The sequence below is a fragment of the Folsomia candida genome, unplaced genomic scaffold, assembly GCF_002217175.1.
Source record: "Folsomia candida strain VU population unplaced genomic scaffold, ASM221717v1 Fcan01_Sc016, whole genome shotgun sequence".
NCBI lineage: Eukaryota > Metazoa > Arthropoda > Collembola > Entomobryomorpha > Isotomidae > Folsomia > Folsomia candida.
Window position 1 is genome coordinate 1,881,521 of NW_019091208.1, and position 18,398 is coordinate 1,899,918.

At 40.2% G+C, this 18,398-nt stretch overlaps 3 protein-coding genes across 3 annotated transcripts; all 3 read left to right on the plus strand.

The window, feature by feature from the left end:
• Positions 1-4,883: 4,883 nt before the first annotated feature.
• Positions 4,884-5,774, plus strand: LOC110856487. Its single transcript, XM_022104966.1, has one exon. The coding sequence runs from the start codon at positions 4,884-4,886 to the stop codon at positions 5,772-5,774; it is 891 nt and encodes a 296-aa protein (XP_021960658.1).
• A 13-nt stretch (positions 5,775-5,787) lies between these two features.
• Positions 5,788-8,145, plus strand: LOC110856488. The gene has a single exon (XM_022104967.1). The coding sequence runs from the start codon at positions 5,788-5,790 to the stop codon at positions 8,143-8,145; it is 2,358 nt and encodes a 785-aa protein (XP_021960659.1).
• Positions 8,146-8,882: 737 nt separating this feature from the next.
• Positions 8,883-11,234, plus strand: LOC110856489. The gene is made up of 2 exons (XM_022104968.1): positions 8,883-9,971; positions 11,025-11,234. The coding sequence occupies exons 1-2, from the start codon at positions 8,883-8,885 to the stop codon at positions 11,232-11,234; spliced, it is 1,299 nt and encodes a 432-aa protein (XP_021960660.1).
• The last annotated feature ends 7,164 nt before the right edge of the window (positions 11,235-18,398 follow it).

Sequence of the window (18,398 nt, forward strand, 5' to 3'; positions counted from 1 at the left end):
CAGAGTAACCAATTTCGGGCAGGATTCCGCAATCGCGCGACCAATCCGCTCCACCACGTCACTCCTTCCGAGAACCTTATTCCGCTTGAAATTTAACCCCAATTTGTGCAATTTCGCGAAAAGGGTGCCTTCTAGTCCGGGAAAATCTGGGTCGGGTTGTTCCCACTCAAAATTTAGGTCTTGCAAACTACTTGCCGAAGCAACGATAATATTTTTGCACAATTCCCTCACCCAGTTGAACTGTTCCCCTGGCAGATAATTGACACTGATCGATCTAATTGTGCTAATCAGGGGGAATATTGATAAATCCACGGGGGGTAAATTGTACGAATGGGGGGCAGGAACCGTTAGGTGGACGTGGATCGCGCTGAATTTTAGCTTGTCAACCACATCCCCCCAAATATTCCAGGCCCCCCAGGCTTCCCCCGGGTAGAGGCGGAGAGTCGTCCTTGTCCTCGCCTTGAGAGCGGGGGTAGCTCCAAAATTCCAAGAGGAGCAAATTAGCCGACATTCTTTAATTTGGGGAGTGCTTAGAAATTTGCAGAGGTGGCGAATAATCTGAAAAACGTTAGATTAACGTGGCGATTATTCAGAGCACCTTGACTCATTACGAAGTCAAGACATTTTTAAGCCTCAGGAAATTTATTTTAAAATTATGAACCACAAATTTGTACTCAAATTTGACCTTTTTAAGCAAGTTTCGATGACTTCCAATTTTTCTGAAGGTTTCTTAACCTTGAGGCCTTCTCCTTCAAGAAGTGTCAAAATTTGGAGTTTACACTTCTCAAAAATTGGAAACGCTCTGCTCCACAATTTATCGTCTAGAACTTTAAAATAAATTCCCCGAGCAAAAAACGATTTAAAATTCTTTATTTTAGTGATGATTCATTGCGTCCTACGTTAATTGGTAATTAGTGACAGCTTGTCACAATTAACTGAATAATTTTACCACTGAAATGAAGATGGTGGGAGCCTCGGTCTCGTCAGCGACGTACTCAAGGGAACCATTGTTCGACTCATTTCCCTTAAATATTGGTAGAAAAAAATTATCCACATAATGCAATTTACATTATTTTAATATAGTAATTTGCTTATAATTTCTTAAGTTCAAGAAAAAACACTCACATTTGAAATTATTGCCCCGTCAGACATGAAGAACGTACTTGTCAAACACTATTTGGAAGGACTCTACTCGAGTAATTATGTTAATTCGTGTTTATTAATTAGCACGCAAAATATCGTCGAACAAAATCCGTGCAAAGTGAAAGGAAGGGAAGGTTAAGTTCCAATTTGTGCCTTAAGGGCCATAAGTACGACCACCACGCTTTGTCTCCGCTGCGTCGCATGAATTTTATTTACATATGTAGGCACATGCAGTCTCACATGAGGTATGCATACATACATAGATACATATTTGCATATATGTGTAAATTTACATATGGTATGTAAATTGTGGATATGCAGAGTAACCATGAATTTTTTTTTTGGAATTTCATACTTTGACTGCAAGAAATGCTAGGTGCGACGTAGGGAGCGTACATAAATCACGTGATCGATTTTAAGCATATTTTAACCCCCTCCCCCTCCCCCTTGCTGACTAATGGTGTTAAATTCATTGGCCAATCTTTACTGGACAATCTTTACTGTAAAATTTGCAAACCCAAGGATGACAAAGCCATCAAAAAATTTGAAAAACCAACTCCCAATGGCAGAGGTTAAGGGTTAAGTAAATAGGCAAGAAATGAACTAAACCTCGAAGAAACAAGGCAATCAGAACTTGGTAATTACACGAACACAAATTAAGTAATGATTATCTATTTAATTGAAATTAATCTCTTGGAACAATTTGGACCTGTCATCCGATTGACGGTCAGTTTGGCGAAAGCCAGTTTGGCGAAAATTTTGTTTTCGCCAGTGTGGTAAAAAATTGTCATGAAAGTACTAAATGGCGAAATTATTGTTCACATTTGGCGAAAGTGAAAACTCGTACACATATATTCGAGATATACTTATTTACATACATATGTGATCCGGGTATGCTACCCCCGGGTTTTTGGGGTATTGCGGGTTTTGGTGGGTTTTGGGTAGCAAATTTGAGTAATACCCTCGGGTAGTCGTGGTTTTCAAATTTAAAAAAATAAGATAACAGGGTATTACTAGCAATTCAACAAAGTAATTACTTATTAAAATACAATTAATAAGCAATTTTGTTGCGACATTCCTGAAAAACTGAGTTTTTTCATTAATTTCTAAACTTAATACGTACATGAGCCACTGACTCAGTTGGTCCCCAAACCCCGACTACCCCGAGTACCCCGACTACCCGCATAACCCAGGTAAAACCCCGGGGTTTTCCTTACCCTGTATGTGATGAATGTTTACAAACATATTCATTAAAAATGTAGCAATAGAGCGAACCAATTACATAAATACATACATAATTCCTCAAACAATTATGTTCGCCATTATTCCCGCTGACCGCTAGGTAGTCCAGTCCAACATACCCCAAAATTTTATTAGCATCCTCCCGCTAGGGCCAAATATCTATTATGTGCCCCCCAAAAGACACTCCTGTCTCCAGCTGCGCCTGCGCGTATCTTCCAAAAATGTGCGAGACAGCTTGAACGAAACTATTGATTGGAAAATATTTAAGCGTCATGGAATTTCTACCCGTCAAAAACACGTGCCCACTTGATTAGCATAACGAGCAGACTGAAATTCAAATCAATCTAGGACGCGTACATATTTTCCAATCAGTAGGAAACGAGCCAGGCCTGAGGACGGTTTGTTTGTCTGGCCTCATGCCAAGCCCCTCCCGCTCTTTAATGCAACCAACGCACGCTGGTCCGGAATACTCAATTTGCTGGCCAAAACCTATCCTCACAGATCCGAAAACAAAGTACCGTCTTTTGTACCTTTGACATAGATGTTGAATTTTGGAAAATTTCATTTGAATTGTTCAAGTGGTTATAGCGTGGCGTATGCCTCAACTTGGCCTTTAACATTGGGCTAAATGGGAAAAACTTCAAGTTGAAAATCCTGTCTAGTCCTGCGGGATTTCGAGGAACCGTAAATATATTATTAATCCCCCATATCTCAGGTACAAAAACTGCTCCACCCAGCTGCACCTATTGCAAATAGACAGAGAAATTTGAATTTATATAATTGCAAATTGCCATAAGCAAAATATCTGGAGTGCTCCAATCATTGTCACGTATGAAATTTTCGAGTGTTCCAAATAACACATTCGCTTCAAAATATCTTGCACATTCCTTGGGGAAGGAAATATGATAAAACACACAATTCTAAAAAATTCATTACAAGTGGGGGGAATTTTAGGAATTGGTGGCCCCCTGAGGAGGCATCACTAAATTTATAATTTTGGCCCTATTTTCTTTGTTAATTAATTTAGAGGGCAGAAATACTTAATAAAACTATAGAATATTGTCATTTCATGAAAATACAACTTCAAAATGATCGAAACACAACTTTCAAATTCGGATTTTGACCACACCCCCTGACGGTGGGTGTGCCGATAATGACCTAATAATAGTCTGAGTTGTTTAGAGCTTGGTTAGACCTTTCAAATGACACCCCACTTGATGGGGTAATTCGAGAAAATAAATATTGACCTGTGACCACACCCCCAAGAGGGGGTGGTGGTTAATTAAAGTTGCATTACTTATGCCCCATGGAACTTCATATCTCGATCCCCGAAGGCAGAATTCGAAAAAATGGAATGGTTGGAGAGCTAGAGGTTTTGGCAAACAAATAAGGTAATCCGGACCACTGTGCAACGTTCTCGTACGATCCTCGCCCCAGTGACAATTTGGAAGTCAAGCCCGCAGCATCGTCTCGACACCGCTCCTGGAGATTTCCCCGCTTTATCTACAAATCATTAATTTAAAACGCTGAATCGCACAATGGATCCGACTAAGGTACGTAACTGATCGCAAAAATAATTACAATGCGTTGGTGTCAAGTGTAACCCTCCGATTTGGTTGAAATTTTGAAATTATGTCAATACAACCAACGTTTCTTCCGGCATTTTGTGCGATGGTCAGAATTTGCCAAACATTTTGAACGTAAAGTTGAAAAACATGCGATTTTTAGCACGGGAAGAGAATGGAAGTTGAGTTTGGTTACTCCGCCTGGTAAAAATCACCCGTTTTTCAACTTTGACCTAAAAAATTTTGGTAAATTCTGACCAGCGCACAAAATGCCGGAAGAGACGTTGGTTGTATTGACATAATTTCAAAATTTCAACCAAATCGGAGGGTTACACTTGATACCAACGCATTGTTACCAGCAAAATAATAATCATTTTTATTCGTCAAATTATTAATTTTTTGAGCGTTTGAATTGTTGCAAACTTCGTGTATAATATTTTTTGGACGACCTAACTAATGTAATTTCTTAAAATTTTATGCATAATAGGAAACAGTTCGACTTCAAACGGCGGTCAAACTTCCGTCCGCAAATTGTGCCCCCGCGGCGACCAGTGTCACCTGTCAGAAATGTTGGTTATTTCTTAGTTTTAGAGTCGTGGGAGGCATCTATGTCTTAAATGTGAATTAATGCCTCGTGGAATTCGTGAGTTGGAGTGGAGCCTTTTAGTGTAGCCTCACTTCTCTTTTGTCTGTCTGTTGTAGTAGAAGTCTAGTGAGTTTAGTACAATTAAAGTATTAAATAACAATTATTTGTGGGTCATTTTGATATTTGTGCATTATAATAAACCCCTTATAATTGTACTTGAGTCCTGTGTTAACAATCTCATTGGTCATTTATCAGAAACGAACCGATCGTTCACAACATTTGGCGCAGTCTACAGGATAGTGACTTTAAGTGATAAGTGCACTAATCAAACCGAAGGATAAGTGACAATGAGTGCGTACAAGACTCAGCGAGGACCGATTCGGACGGCGTTCACGAAGGCCATCACCGAGTTGACAACGGAACTTGATAAGGAAGAACCAGACGGGACGATTCTACAGCAGCTCGCGTTGCGGTTAGAGGGTCATCATAGCAAGCTCCTACAAGTGAATGATGAGGTCGAGGAGGCGTTGTTGAAGGCCGGGGACACCACAGCAGAGGAATTTGCATCGGAATATGCGTCGGTTGTCGAATATAAAGAAAAGTTCACGGATGTCAATATCAGACTGAAGGAAGTGATGGAGGAAGAAGAAACGTCCGAGGCGTCAAGTAGTGGTAGCAGCAAATCCAAGTCGAAGATAAGGCTACCAAAGTTGGAGTTCAAGAAGTATGGAGGGGATCCGAGAGAGTGGCTAAGCTTCTGGGGACAGTTTAAGAGTATTCATGAGAACGAGTCAATGTCACCAGAAGAAAAGTTCCAGTACTTGTGTCAAGCCACCACGGATAATTCGAGAGCGAGAGCTATTGTTGGTAGTTATCCTCCTACTGCTGAGAACTATCCTAAAGTGATCGAAAGTTTGAGAAGTCGATTTGGACGTGATGAAATCCTTATCGAAGTTTATGTGCGTGATTTGTTGAGCCTAGTGCTGGGCAATGTGTCAAAGAAAGGAGTCTCTATTTCAGTGCTGTACGATAAGTTGGAAACTCAGTTACGAGCTTTAGAGTCATCAGGAGTGACTAGTGATAAGTATGCGGCCATGTTGTTCCCGTTGGTGGAGTCGTCATTACCAGAGGACATGCTGAGGATTTGGGAGAGAAGTCGCCAGAAGAGCAAAGAAGAGCAGGTGAACCGTCTTTCTCATTTGATGGAATTTCTAGAATGGAGTCGAGGTGGAAAGTGACGTCCGAATCAAGATGGCGCAATCTGGATTTGGAAATGCTTCTTCAAAGAGAGAAAAGAATTGGTCGGAGAAATCATATCCAGTCTCTACAGCAGCTGAGTTGTATAATGGAGATTCGCCTGCCCAGAAAACATGCATATTTTGTGAAAAGAAGCACAATAGTCAAGATTGTTATCAAGCAGCAAAGATGAGTCTCGATAGCAAGAAAACGAAAGTTCAAGAAAAGAGAGCCTGTTTCATCTGTTTGAGAGTTGGACATATTTCGAAATCGTGCAAGTCTAAAGTGAAGTGTCTTTTGTGTGGGCGTTTGCATCAGGCCACAATGTGCCCCGAGAACCCAAAGAATAAAGTGGAATCTGCTACGAGTGAGAGTGCAAGTGCGGACACCTCAATGTCAAATTACAGTCATCACGACGTAATGCTGCAGACGCTGGAAATACGAATCAGCAACAAAGCGAAGAATGAAGAGAGACCGGTTCGTGCCGTGATTGATACCGGGTCGCAGAGGTCGTACGTGTCCAAGAAAGCAGTTCAAGTTTTGGGATTCAAGCCGATTGGAGAGAAGAAGGTTATGCATTCCTTATTTGGGGGACAACAGACAGATGAGCAGCGCCACAAGTTATTTGAGATTGCTCTGCAAAGTAAGGATCGTCAGTTTCACTGCAAAATCATGGTCTTACATCAAGAGAAGATATGTGGCAAGATTTCGAGAGTACCACAAGGACCATGGGTAAAAGAGTTAAAAGGTGCAGGTATTGAGCTGACTGATGTTGACGTGGATGATGAGCTGAGAGACATTCATGTGTTAATTGGTGCGGATGTAGCTGGAGATTTGTTGACTGGAAATTTATATAGGACTTCGAGTGGATCAGTAGCAATTGAGACGAGATTAGGATGGACACTCATGGGGAAGAACAAGTCAACGAAAATGGGTCAAGATGGAAATTCACTCATTGCTACATCACTGCATGTTGGGGACTTAGATATCCAGGCGTTATGGAAGCTGGATGTGATTGGAATTAAGGATCCCTGCGAAACCAAAACAAGAGAAGAACTCATGGAATCAGCCTCAACACACTTTAACGAAAATGTGAAGATTAATAGCCAGAATCGATACGAGGTCGCTTTGCCATGGATTGAGGGTCACAAGCCCGTTTCAGAGAATCGTCTGCTAGCAGAACGGAGACTTCAGTCCGCGACCAACAAGCTATTAAGTGCCAATAAGATGAAAGAATATCAGAAGATTTTTGATGAATGGCTGGAGAGTGGCGTAATTAAACGGGTACCAGAAGATGAAATTGAAAGTGTAGGAAGCTACCTGCCCCACAGACCCGTGTTTAAGCCGAGTAGTACGACCACTCCCACTCGCCCAGTGTTTGATGCGTCTGCAAAGACGAGCAACTTCCCCTCATTAAATGATTGCTTGGAGAAAGGGGAGAACCTAATCGAGCTGATTCCGTCCGTATTAACGAGATTCAGAGCAAAACGGTACGGAGTAGTCTCGGATGTGAAGAAGGCTTTTCTGCAGATATCAGTGAGAAGAGAGGACCGGAATTTCCTAAGAATCCTATGGTGGGAGGACTTTGCAACGAAGAAGGTGGAGGTATTTCGACACTGCCGTGTTGTTTTTGGAGTGTCATCCAGTCCGTTCTTGTTGGCGTCAACTATCAACCACCATTTGGATAGTGCTGGAGAAGGAGATCGTGAGGTCGCTCAACTTTTAAAGAAGTCTTTGTATGTGGATAACTGTATCGCCAGCTTAGATGATAAAGAAGAGTTGCAGAAATTTGTGCGAAAATCCACTGCTATAATGGAACAAGGAAGATTTGATTTAAGAGGCTGGATTTGGAGTGGAGAACCAGAATATTCGGATGATGTTCGGATCACACCAGTGCTTGGATTCTGGAATTTAGAATCAGATTGCATCTCACTTGACGTAAAAGATGAAGAACTCGACGGAGTTCTTACCAAACGGAAGATTCTGTCAGCCGCCAATTCTATTTACGATCCTCTCGGTTTCTGCAGTCCCGTCACGCTAATGCCGAAATTATTACTGCAGGAATTGTGGATGCTGAAAACCGGGTGGGATGAGGGCGTGCCTGACTCAGTGAAGAAAGGATTCGACGTGTGGAGATCAGAATTAGCAGCGTTAAAGAAGATTCAAATTCCCAGATGTATTTTTCGAGATGTGACGACTAGCCGAAGTATTCATGTCTTCTCAGATGCCAGCAAATACAGTTCTTGCGTATTTATGAGAAGTGAAGGAGTCGACGGAGTTAATGTGCAATTGGTGATGTCAAGAGCTCGCGTGGCTTCAGTAAAGAAGATGACCATCCCTCGTTTGGAACTTTTGGGTTGGGAAACACCGTGAAGACGATGTTGGAGGCGGAAGACCTCCCCATTAATTATTGGACAGATTCAAGTTGCTCGTTATATTGGATTCATAAGAATGAGAATTGGGCAACATTTGTGAATAATCGAGTCCTAGAGATACGGAAGAACAGTAACGTGGCGGACTGGAGGCACGTTCCTGGCGTGCATAATCCTGCCGACTTACCATCTCGAGGGTGCGGAGCAGCGAAACTCGTCGACCTCAGATGGTGGGAGGGACCAGTCTGACTAAGACAACCTGCAGAAGAGTGGCCGAGGTCAGAAGTGAATTGTGATCTGAATGTAGTGATGGCGGAGAAGAAGAAGACAGTAGTCAGTCACCTCGCTCTGGAAACAACAAGACCTTGGTATTTGGACCATTTCTCAACATACCGTAAAACCGTGAGGATGGTGGCATGGATCCTTCGATGGAAGTAGATCATTAAGTCAAGTCCTAAGCCTGCTGGACCGCTGACATGTGAAGAGGAAGCGGATGCGGAGCTGAAATTGATCAAGTTGATTCAAAGTGCATCCTTCCGTAAGAATGACCTCGTACTCAAGCAATTGGATGTGATTGAAGATGACTTTGGAATGTTACGAGTCGAGACACGAATTATGAGGAGAGCAGACACCATGGAATTCAAGCTCCCCTTATTACTACCTTCGTCTCATCAAGTAGTCGACATGCTAATTATGCATGTGCATCAGTCAAGAAATCATTGTGGAATCCAATACTTGATGAGCATTTTGAGAGAAAGATTTTGGATTCTGAAATCAAGACAAGCAGTGAAGAAGGTTGTCTCTGGCTGTGTGAAGTGTAAGAGATTTTCCAGTAAGAAAGTGACCACACAGGAAGCGCCACTCCCATTGGATCGTGTACGAGATGCGGGTGTATTCGAAATTGTTGGTATCGACTTGGGAGGACCACTTTATCTGAAAGGAGGACAGAAGGCTTGGTTCGTCGTATTTACCTGTGCCGTCTACCGAGCCGTACATTTGGAGTTGGTGACGTCGTTGTCAACGGAGGCGTTTCTTCAGAGTTTAAGAAGATTTGTATCCCATCGTGGTCGTCCGTCTGTAATTTTCTCGGACAACGGGACAAATTTTGAGGGTGCAAACAATGCTTTTGCAAAATTGGATTGGAACGAGATTACCACCACCACATCAGTCAATCAAATTAAGTGGAAGTTTAATCCGCCAGCAGGACCGTGGTGGGGTGGATGGTGGGAGCGAGTTGTCGGGATGGTGAAGGTCCTACTTCGGAAGGTGTTGGGACGAGCAAGTTTGGATTATGAAGAATTGATGACCGTGCTATGTGATTGTGAAGAAATCATCAATTCGCGTCCTCTCACCTACCTGTCTGATGATCCGGAGGATTTGGCCCCTCTCACACCCGCATTGTTTTTGAATGAGATGAGAAGTTATGGACTACCAGAAGTTGATGATTTGGAGGCCAACTTCTTCAACAAGAGATATCGCTACCGACAACAATTGCGAGAAGATATTCGGAAGCGGTTTCGAGATGAGTATTTGGGGGCTCTTGTTCAAAAAGGAAGAGGAAAGTCGAAAAGGTGCCCTGAAATCAAGTTGGGTGACATTGTTCTGTTGGAAGCTGTGAACAGGAAGCGTGTGGAGTGGCCGTTGGCGAAGGTCATGGAGACGTGTCCTGGACCGGATGGAATTGTTCGAGTCGTGAAGCTCAAGACCAAGAATGGAGAGTTAACTCGACCGGTGCAGCGTGTATTCCCTTTGGATGTCTCGACCCAGCAACGCATTCATCTTTCTGTTCCAGACACTGTCAAGAAAATTGGTGAAAGTGATAGTGCAGTGATTACTCGTAGTGGTAGGAAAGTGAAAGTCCCAGAGAGATTGGGCATTTGTTAATATGTTTATTCCTACTAATAGTTTCTTATTGTTGTATATAATTTCTGTTCAAGGTTTGATTTGACCTTCTCATGTTTCTTCTAAGGTCAAAGGTGGGAGTAATGTCAGAAATGTTGGTTCTTTCTTAGTTTTAGAGTCGTGAGAGGTATCTATGTCTTAAGTGGTAATTAACGCCTCGTGGAATTCGTGAGTTGGAGTGGAGCTTTCTAGTGTAGCCTCACTTCTCTTTTGTCTGTCTGTTGAAGTAAAAGTCTAGTGAGTTTAGTACAATTAAAGTATTAAATAACAATTATTTGTGGGTCATTTTGATATTTGTGCATTATAATAAACCCCTTATAATTGTACTTGAGTCCTGTGTTAACAATCTCATTGGTCATTTATCAGAAACGAACCGATCGTTCACAACATCACCCAAGCCCGCCCGGCATCATTGGAAATTCCGCGGATTGGGAGTAGGGTTCCACGCCCACCTCGGCGTTACCGACCCGACCAAAGGGCTCTCCTGCAAACCCGACAAGTTTCCAACGAAGCGGGAACTTAGCAAGATTCCTTTCGAAAAACTTTGCAAGGTGAGAAATTTTGCGTTATTCTGTAAATATTGACAATTTCGTTAGAAACCATACATACCTGTTCAAATAATTTGTTTTCATTCAAAACCAAGTCGTCCCGATTTCTTCCTTATTTTCATTCAAATTTAATCTTTCTCTTTTAAATTAATTTCATTTCGCTTCATCCAGCTTCATTTCCTACTTCACCGCATGTACATATTAATAAGCATAAGCTGAAAAATGAAAGGAGTGAGAAATCCCTTCATTCACTCATCTGAATGACGGAAATGTTCAGTATTTTTCATTCAAATGACGCGGAATTCATTTTTGTTCACTATAATTCAATAATCATAATTAGTCAAATGAATGAAATTGAACAGTTATGGTCAAGACGTGACAAATTTGCTTATCAAACATATGTAACTACATCTCTATTTGAATTTTATAGGATATTTTGGCCTCGATTGGATCGTCGGCTAATCCATTCAATAAATTTGCTCTGGAGGCTCTTCAAGTAATTGGGGAGTTTTATCAGGTCTCTGTTTTGGAAGACACCAATTTGTGTGCCATTCATGCCGGTCGAGTTACAATCAAACCCTGCGATTTAGCACTCGCCATGAAAATCCGTGGTAAAAGCCCAGTGTTAAATGTAAAATGATGTATTTATGAAATTGTTTTATGTATTTTTGTAAATTGTTGAATATGCGTGTAAGATTGCCCCGTGACGTGGTGGTGGTTGCCATGGTGACGTCAGAGTGGGATTTTGAGTGCGCGTCGTTCTTTGTTATAAGTCGTAGTAAGTAAGTAGGTAGAAGAATTCTACACAGTCGAGTTTTAGTCGTTGTCAAAGTCAGACATTTTGGATTTTAGTCGTCGTGGTAGGAAATCAAGAGTAAGAATTGTTAATTCTTTGTTATTGATGTCCACGATTAATTTGTCGTTATAGTTAGTCGCCAATCAACTCGTGTTAGTGCAGAGCTCTGAATTGTGTTGACAATTAGTAATTTGTTGGAAATAAAATCCAGTTTAAGTAGATAAAATAATCGTATATTCACTCAAGTCACTTTCTTTAATTCCATCGAGCAAAGCACAATTAAATATACGTAAAGACACTATACTCCGGGTAGGTGATAGCTTGGTTTTTACACCCAGTGTAAATTTTATTCTGTTACGTCATAAATTGTCAATATTTTACTAATAAATAGACAATAAAGTAAAAAAAATACGTGCCACATTTATGATAATTCTTCTATTTTTTCCTATTTGTGTATGTGTACACCACGCAGGATTTAAACTCCCATAAACACCGGAGTTTAAAAAAAATCTGGGAACCGGAAAAGTTGACAACGTAATGCATTTAGATAGAAGCACAGAACGGGTAATCGCACAAAAATACAAGGGTACCATTGGATATATTTATGTAACACGAGGGTACAATACGAGTTAAACATGTGGGTAGAATACCAATTTGACACGTGGGTAGTACCCACTGGGTACATGCGAACTAAACACGTGGATACCATTCGAATTTAACACGATGTTACCATACAAACTTAAGCACGAGGGTACCATACAAATTTAACACGTGGGTACCATACAAATTTAACACGATGGCACCATACCAGTTTGAAGACATGTTCGAAAATATTCACGGAAACAGGCAATCAAATAACAAAAATACGAAGAACAATGTCACAACTTCAGTCCTTTTGTTGAAACATGTTGCAAAAAAATATGAAAATGAACAAATTGCAAAATTCGCTCTGATCGAGTCAACAATACCCCTATGACACCAGTTACGAAATTAACCAAATACCTTATCAAGACAGTTTAGCACATTTAAGTGTTTACAGTTTCGATACATCGGTGAATTTCAACCCAGGAAAATTATTTATAAAAAAGTAATATTTAAAAAATTTTGATGTATGTACGCATTTATGCATTTTAATAATATATCTCATGCATGCATATGCTTTATTCCATAGATTTCCCTTTTATATTTCCATCCATTCTAAAACATACCTGATTCAATCGGGACAATGCGAGTTTTACTTTGATGGATCATGCAAATTCTGTATGAAAATCTTATCAAAATTCCTAGTTTATAACAAAGTACAATACCCATTGGACAAACTAAACCCAATCATCCGCACGACTTACGGATTACACTCAATCCTTCACCTGTTGACAGAGAGATTTCGCATGGAAAACTTGTTCAAATAATAAAGATTGATCTGATTTCGTCGTCTCCTGCTCAGAATTAGACTAAGCTTGACAACGCTTCCCTTTGAAGGGGCCTTGCACAAATTTATACAATTATCCCAATGTGCCTCCGCATTCGATACGAATTCGTTCTAAAGTCGTCGCCCAAATTCGGAACGCACTCCGGATTTGTCGCCCTAGTTGTGCCTGGTACGAATTCGAAATCCGAATTCGAATCGCCTGCGTAGGGAACGAATTCTCGAACTCGGAACGAATTCGAAATGCTAATTCTGATCGTCATCGTGGCTTCGAACTCAGTACGAATTCGGGAGCCGACTCCATTCCGATGCTCTTCGGATTAGTGAATTATGTATCTTAAAATATGCTTTATGATGATGCTTTTTAATAAAATATAAAGTCAGTGCACACGTTAATGAATATTTATATTTTTATTGAATGTAACAATGGAACTAACAAGAACTCGCTGTTATAAGGTAATCTAATATATTTAAACAAGAAATCTTCTGGTTCAAGTACCATATTATCCGGTTCTGATAAACCGGATGAAAAGTAAATTTTTAAATTAGAACTATCGAAGGGATAATATTGGACAGAGTGTAGATTTAAAATCTGTTGACATGTATATTCGACAGAATCATTCTTTCTATAAGTTTAATTTTGTAAAATTACAATTCCACCAGACCTAAGCATGAAGCAGTTATTTCCATTCTTACAGCTAGATTTAGGGGAGAATTTTTTATTCTCAGATATTTTTTGTATCGCATTCATATCTTGTCGTACCAAATCCATTTCTATAATCCGTTTAACTACTTGTTCTAATTGGAAATTATGTGAGCTCAACAGAATTTTAATTTTCTGCATGTAGTTCTCAAAAGGAAAGCAACTCGCATTGTCTAAACTACCGAACAATAATGCATCATCGTTAATATGCAATAACCCATGCACATTGTAAACCATAAATTCGTTCCCATATAGATTCATGCACCCTTTAACGAACTTCTTTAACAAAGCCGCTGCCTGAAGGTTCCATTCACTATTATCAGCTCTTGGCGACAGAAGAATATAAATTGCTGCATGAAATCTCAAATAATTTCTATACTCTCTTGGCTTAATAATATCTCGAAGTGCCATTACCCAACTATTCCTGTATACAGTAGTAAGGTTCGGAACTCAGTACCCTTAAAATGGTCAATTTGCAATAACGATCGAGGTTTTCTTGGAATATCCGAAGGAAAATGTTCACGAAAATTAGATAGGCGTTCAGAAATTGCTGATTTTTCCAGCTGGAAGTTTAAAAGGAATACGACCTTTCACCCACATTCGGAAAAGTTTCCTTGTCACACCCAGACATACTAAATGTAAATAATCCAACGGAACTTGAGAAACAAGACCTATACATAATTTTGTGAGGGGGGAGATTTCCTTATGATGCTGTGTGTCAGTTTGAAGTACAAAATTTTCATTTGTTCGTTTTCTAAACTCTGTATTCAACAACGTAATTCCATTCCCCCTCCTCATGACACCTTTCACAGGAAAAATAACTATTGTGATTTTTTATTCCTTTAATGTAACTGCGTGCAGGTGCATCTGCAAGAATTCTAGAAATTCTAAAAGTGTATAGTTTCCCTGAAATTATAATCCCATCCTGCTCTAAAGCTTTACATTCTTCCACAAATGGTTGTGACAAATCTAAATTTGTCGGCTTATGTTCTGCATAGTAGAGTGCAATTACAAAAGGCGTGCGATCACACGATTGATCCACGATACCCAGAATTGGCCAAAACTGCTTATTGGAACTCTTAGAAATTGGAATACCGTCAATACCTACAGTTATGCTTATTATTGGGTTAGAACTATCTGCCCTTAAAGTATTATAAATTGCTGTTTTGGCTGTCTGTTGTAGACCATATTTGACGTGGATTACAAGGTGGGAGACAATGCCAAAATAATAAAAATCACCACCGCTAACAACTGAAATGTTCAATTTTCTAGGAGTTTTCATCAAAGTCCGTGGATCAATAGGTAAACTAAATGAGTGGGTTTTATTTAAAATGGATAACTAATCCCTGAGAGCTGAGTGCTTAATGTTATGACGAACTGTCCATTCACGCAGCTCTATGTCTATTGGAAAACCAATTGGTTCGATTTCTAAACTAACTCTATTATCCTGGGAAATATTATTACTAACCCACGTGTCGCAAGAGAATTCATTTGGGACACAATTTGTCTGGGGTGGTGACAAATTATTACTATTACTGCTATTACTACTAGTAACTACGTTATTATTATCTGGGCAATTACTTATACGTATGGAGCTATTTACATTGCGGTCACCCAGTCTTGGTTCTCGTATTTGTTGTAGCAAGGCATGAGAAATTGCTACTCGGTACCGTTGTCTTGACCGCTGTCTTGAACGTTGCGAGATGTTGGACATGTTTTGTTGGCAATTTTCCTCGGGTCCTTCTGGTTTTTCAGCCAAGTTCGGATCTTCACGTCGATGGTGGCGTTAGTTGTACTTGCTTCAGCTGAGTTATGCCGCACACTTCCTATAAATATATTTATACTGTACGAGTTAAGAATGTAAGATGTAGCGGCACTAAAAGTGAAATGCTCCCTTACTATACACAAGATCCAAAAATACACCAACAAGGCCAAATTCAGACTTCTTTCCTTTCCCACTGTGACTGCAGGTCTGTGCTAATTCTGTGGAAATTAGGCCAGATAACAGTCTCGCGATGATATCGTCTAAATCTCGTCCCCCAACATAACCAAGTTGAATACTCTGAAAGTAATGACACTTATGTAAGTAATAAAATTAGGGTTGTATTCATAAATTGCCTATGATTCACCTACCAATTCTTCAATGTTCGACTGATCCCGCTTAAGCCAGTCACTCAATTTGTAAAAATCCTCTTTATTACAAACCGGTAGTTTTGGATGATCCAGCTGGGCACGCGTGGTACACGTGGAGCAAGTGTTGAAGTTCGACGAAGCAACTCGACCAATGTTTCGTTAATTTTTACTAACTCCTTCACCACCACTGCCTGTAAGTCTACGGACACAGACGGCATAGATTGTACTCATTATTCAATGACACTGTTTAGGAAAAATTAGTACAAACGAGTAGTAGAAATAATTACTTACTTTGAGATTCAGTCTTCAGATCTCGAACCAGTGTCACAAGTTCTGCAACAGTTTCTGGATTCGTAATCTCAACATAGGAGAATGTCGTTTCGTTATTGCCTGATTGATCAAACAAATTCTCCTCCGCCTGGGAAGAATTATGAGATTGTGGGAGGGCCGACAAAGGCTGAACTTGAGAATTTGTGCTGAGACTAATGCTGGGTGCTGGAACATTACCACAATGTTATTATATAAATTTATCCCAATTTAATGTGTACTGAAACAGAATAAAAATTGCTCACTGGTCGGGATAAATGATGTGACCGGTAATGTTTCACATTCTTCAGACGACAAGCTGCTCTCGTCAGAACTGGTCGACTCGGAATATTTTGTACAGGGAGTAGATTTAGCTGCGGATTGCCCTTTTCGCGTATTTCTCTGTTTTTTATGAGTTGTTTCTGCGAACCGACAAATGTTTCAATAATTGAAATTATATCTCTAAAGGTTAATATAAAAGTATTGAATCCCCAAATCTGCTCACAAAGCCAAATGCATGGTTATTGTATTATTGTGTAATTTATAATTTTTTTGTCATTACAATTTATATTCGATATTAAATTGTTATCAAATTACTTACTATAAGACATGAGCCACTGACAAGGGAATTTTGGCGCATCTAAATCTGCTGGAAGATTTTTACGCAATTTGTCCCCTGCGTTTGGCCCAATTGGCCACGAACAGATGGATTTGTCTTCATTTAACCACGATGAGCACACGGCCGCAACTGTATTTTCGTCATGGAAATTGACAACGGAGTACTTTTTAATTTCGCTGCTCATTATAAAATTAAATTTATCGACAAAAAATAAGACTACAGCCAAGGGAAGAATGGAGGAAGAATCAAAGTGATATGCCACTAATGCACGTGTTCTCTTCTCTCCTGGGGAGGATGATACAGAGTCGGATCGGATTCAGCGACGAGGATTCTGATGTAAAGCGTGCAGCCGAATTCGTTCCGGCTTCTCATGTCCGATGCCAAAACGCATATGAATATCTCGAATCGATTCAGAATCTGAAAGGAAACCCTTAAGCGAATTCGATATGAATGCGATACTACGCATTTAATCCTAATTCTGTTTTATGTCGTTACTAAGTCGGCGAATTCTGCTCCCCAAATCAGCATTTGGCCCGAATTCGTTATTAAGAGTCGTATCAACTTCGGGATTTCGAATTAAATTTGAATTCTGATGTTGGATCGGAATGAAGTCGGCGAATTCTCACGAACTAAATACGACGATTCCGACCTGAAACAGAATTCGTGGCGAATGCGGGGGCACATTGGGATACTTATTTATCATCATCAATAAATGTACATAAATATTTTCAAGGTGCACATAAAATTTCTTAGCACGCGGAAAAATCTTCCTACCCTCGCACACAACTTTTTTTCTTTTCGCACTGATTTCTGGTGGCAAGGTGTCCCCTGCAAAAATTGCTTTAAAGCGCTACATACAAACATGAAAAGGAGCCAATAAAGACGTACATAGATTTTTCAGGCTGCTTAGAAATTTTACGTACACCATGTACACTCTAAGTAATTTGGAGACAAATCGTCACCCGATGGAGGTACTATGCTGCTCTATTTTTGGGTAACGATTACGGAGATGTTTTGTCACCAACGGGATATAAGCCAAAAACTCGTGTACCAAACACGCGTGACGTCGCCATTAAAAAATGCAATACTTTCATGTAAAAAAATCATATGGTCAAATAAAAATGCTCACAGCTTTTTTTAAATTAGGACGTCACGTGTGTTTCGTGCACGAGTTTTTGACTTCTTTCCCGTTGGTGACAAAGGTCTCCGTAATCATTACCCAAAAATAGAGCAGTATAGTACCTCCGTGGGAGACGATTTGTCTCAAAATTATTTACAGTGTATGTACTTCCATGGCGACAATTAACAAAGTTCCATACAAAAGTGGCGTCATCCCTTCTGCACGACCCGCGAGGACATGACACGCGTCCGTCTGCCCGTATTGATCTCGGCCTCCTTCGTTACCCATGAAGTTCAACAAGTGAGCGTTGTAGTCTAGTTTACTCGAACCCACTTTCTCTGCCCTCGCTCACTCACTTTCTCCACGGCGGCGGAACTACATACACGGTCTTCGAAATTTCTAGTAAATTTACAACTTCGATTTGCATATAAAACTGGGCAAAACACTTCCACGCAGTTACGTAACAAGACGAATAAAGTGTACATATTATAAATTGTGCAATTTCATCTTCATAATGAGGATCTGCACGTTGTCGTAAGTTTCTTCAATGTATAAGTAGTTTTGAATACGTAGTATGTATGTATCTGGAGGGGGTAGTGCATGAAGAATGCGACCTTTTCTGTCCTACAAAGTTTACCTTTCAACGTTAAATATTATGAGAAAATTTTGTTTTTTGACCATTTCGCAATGCCGACATCTAC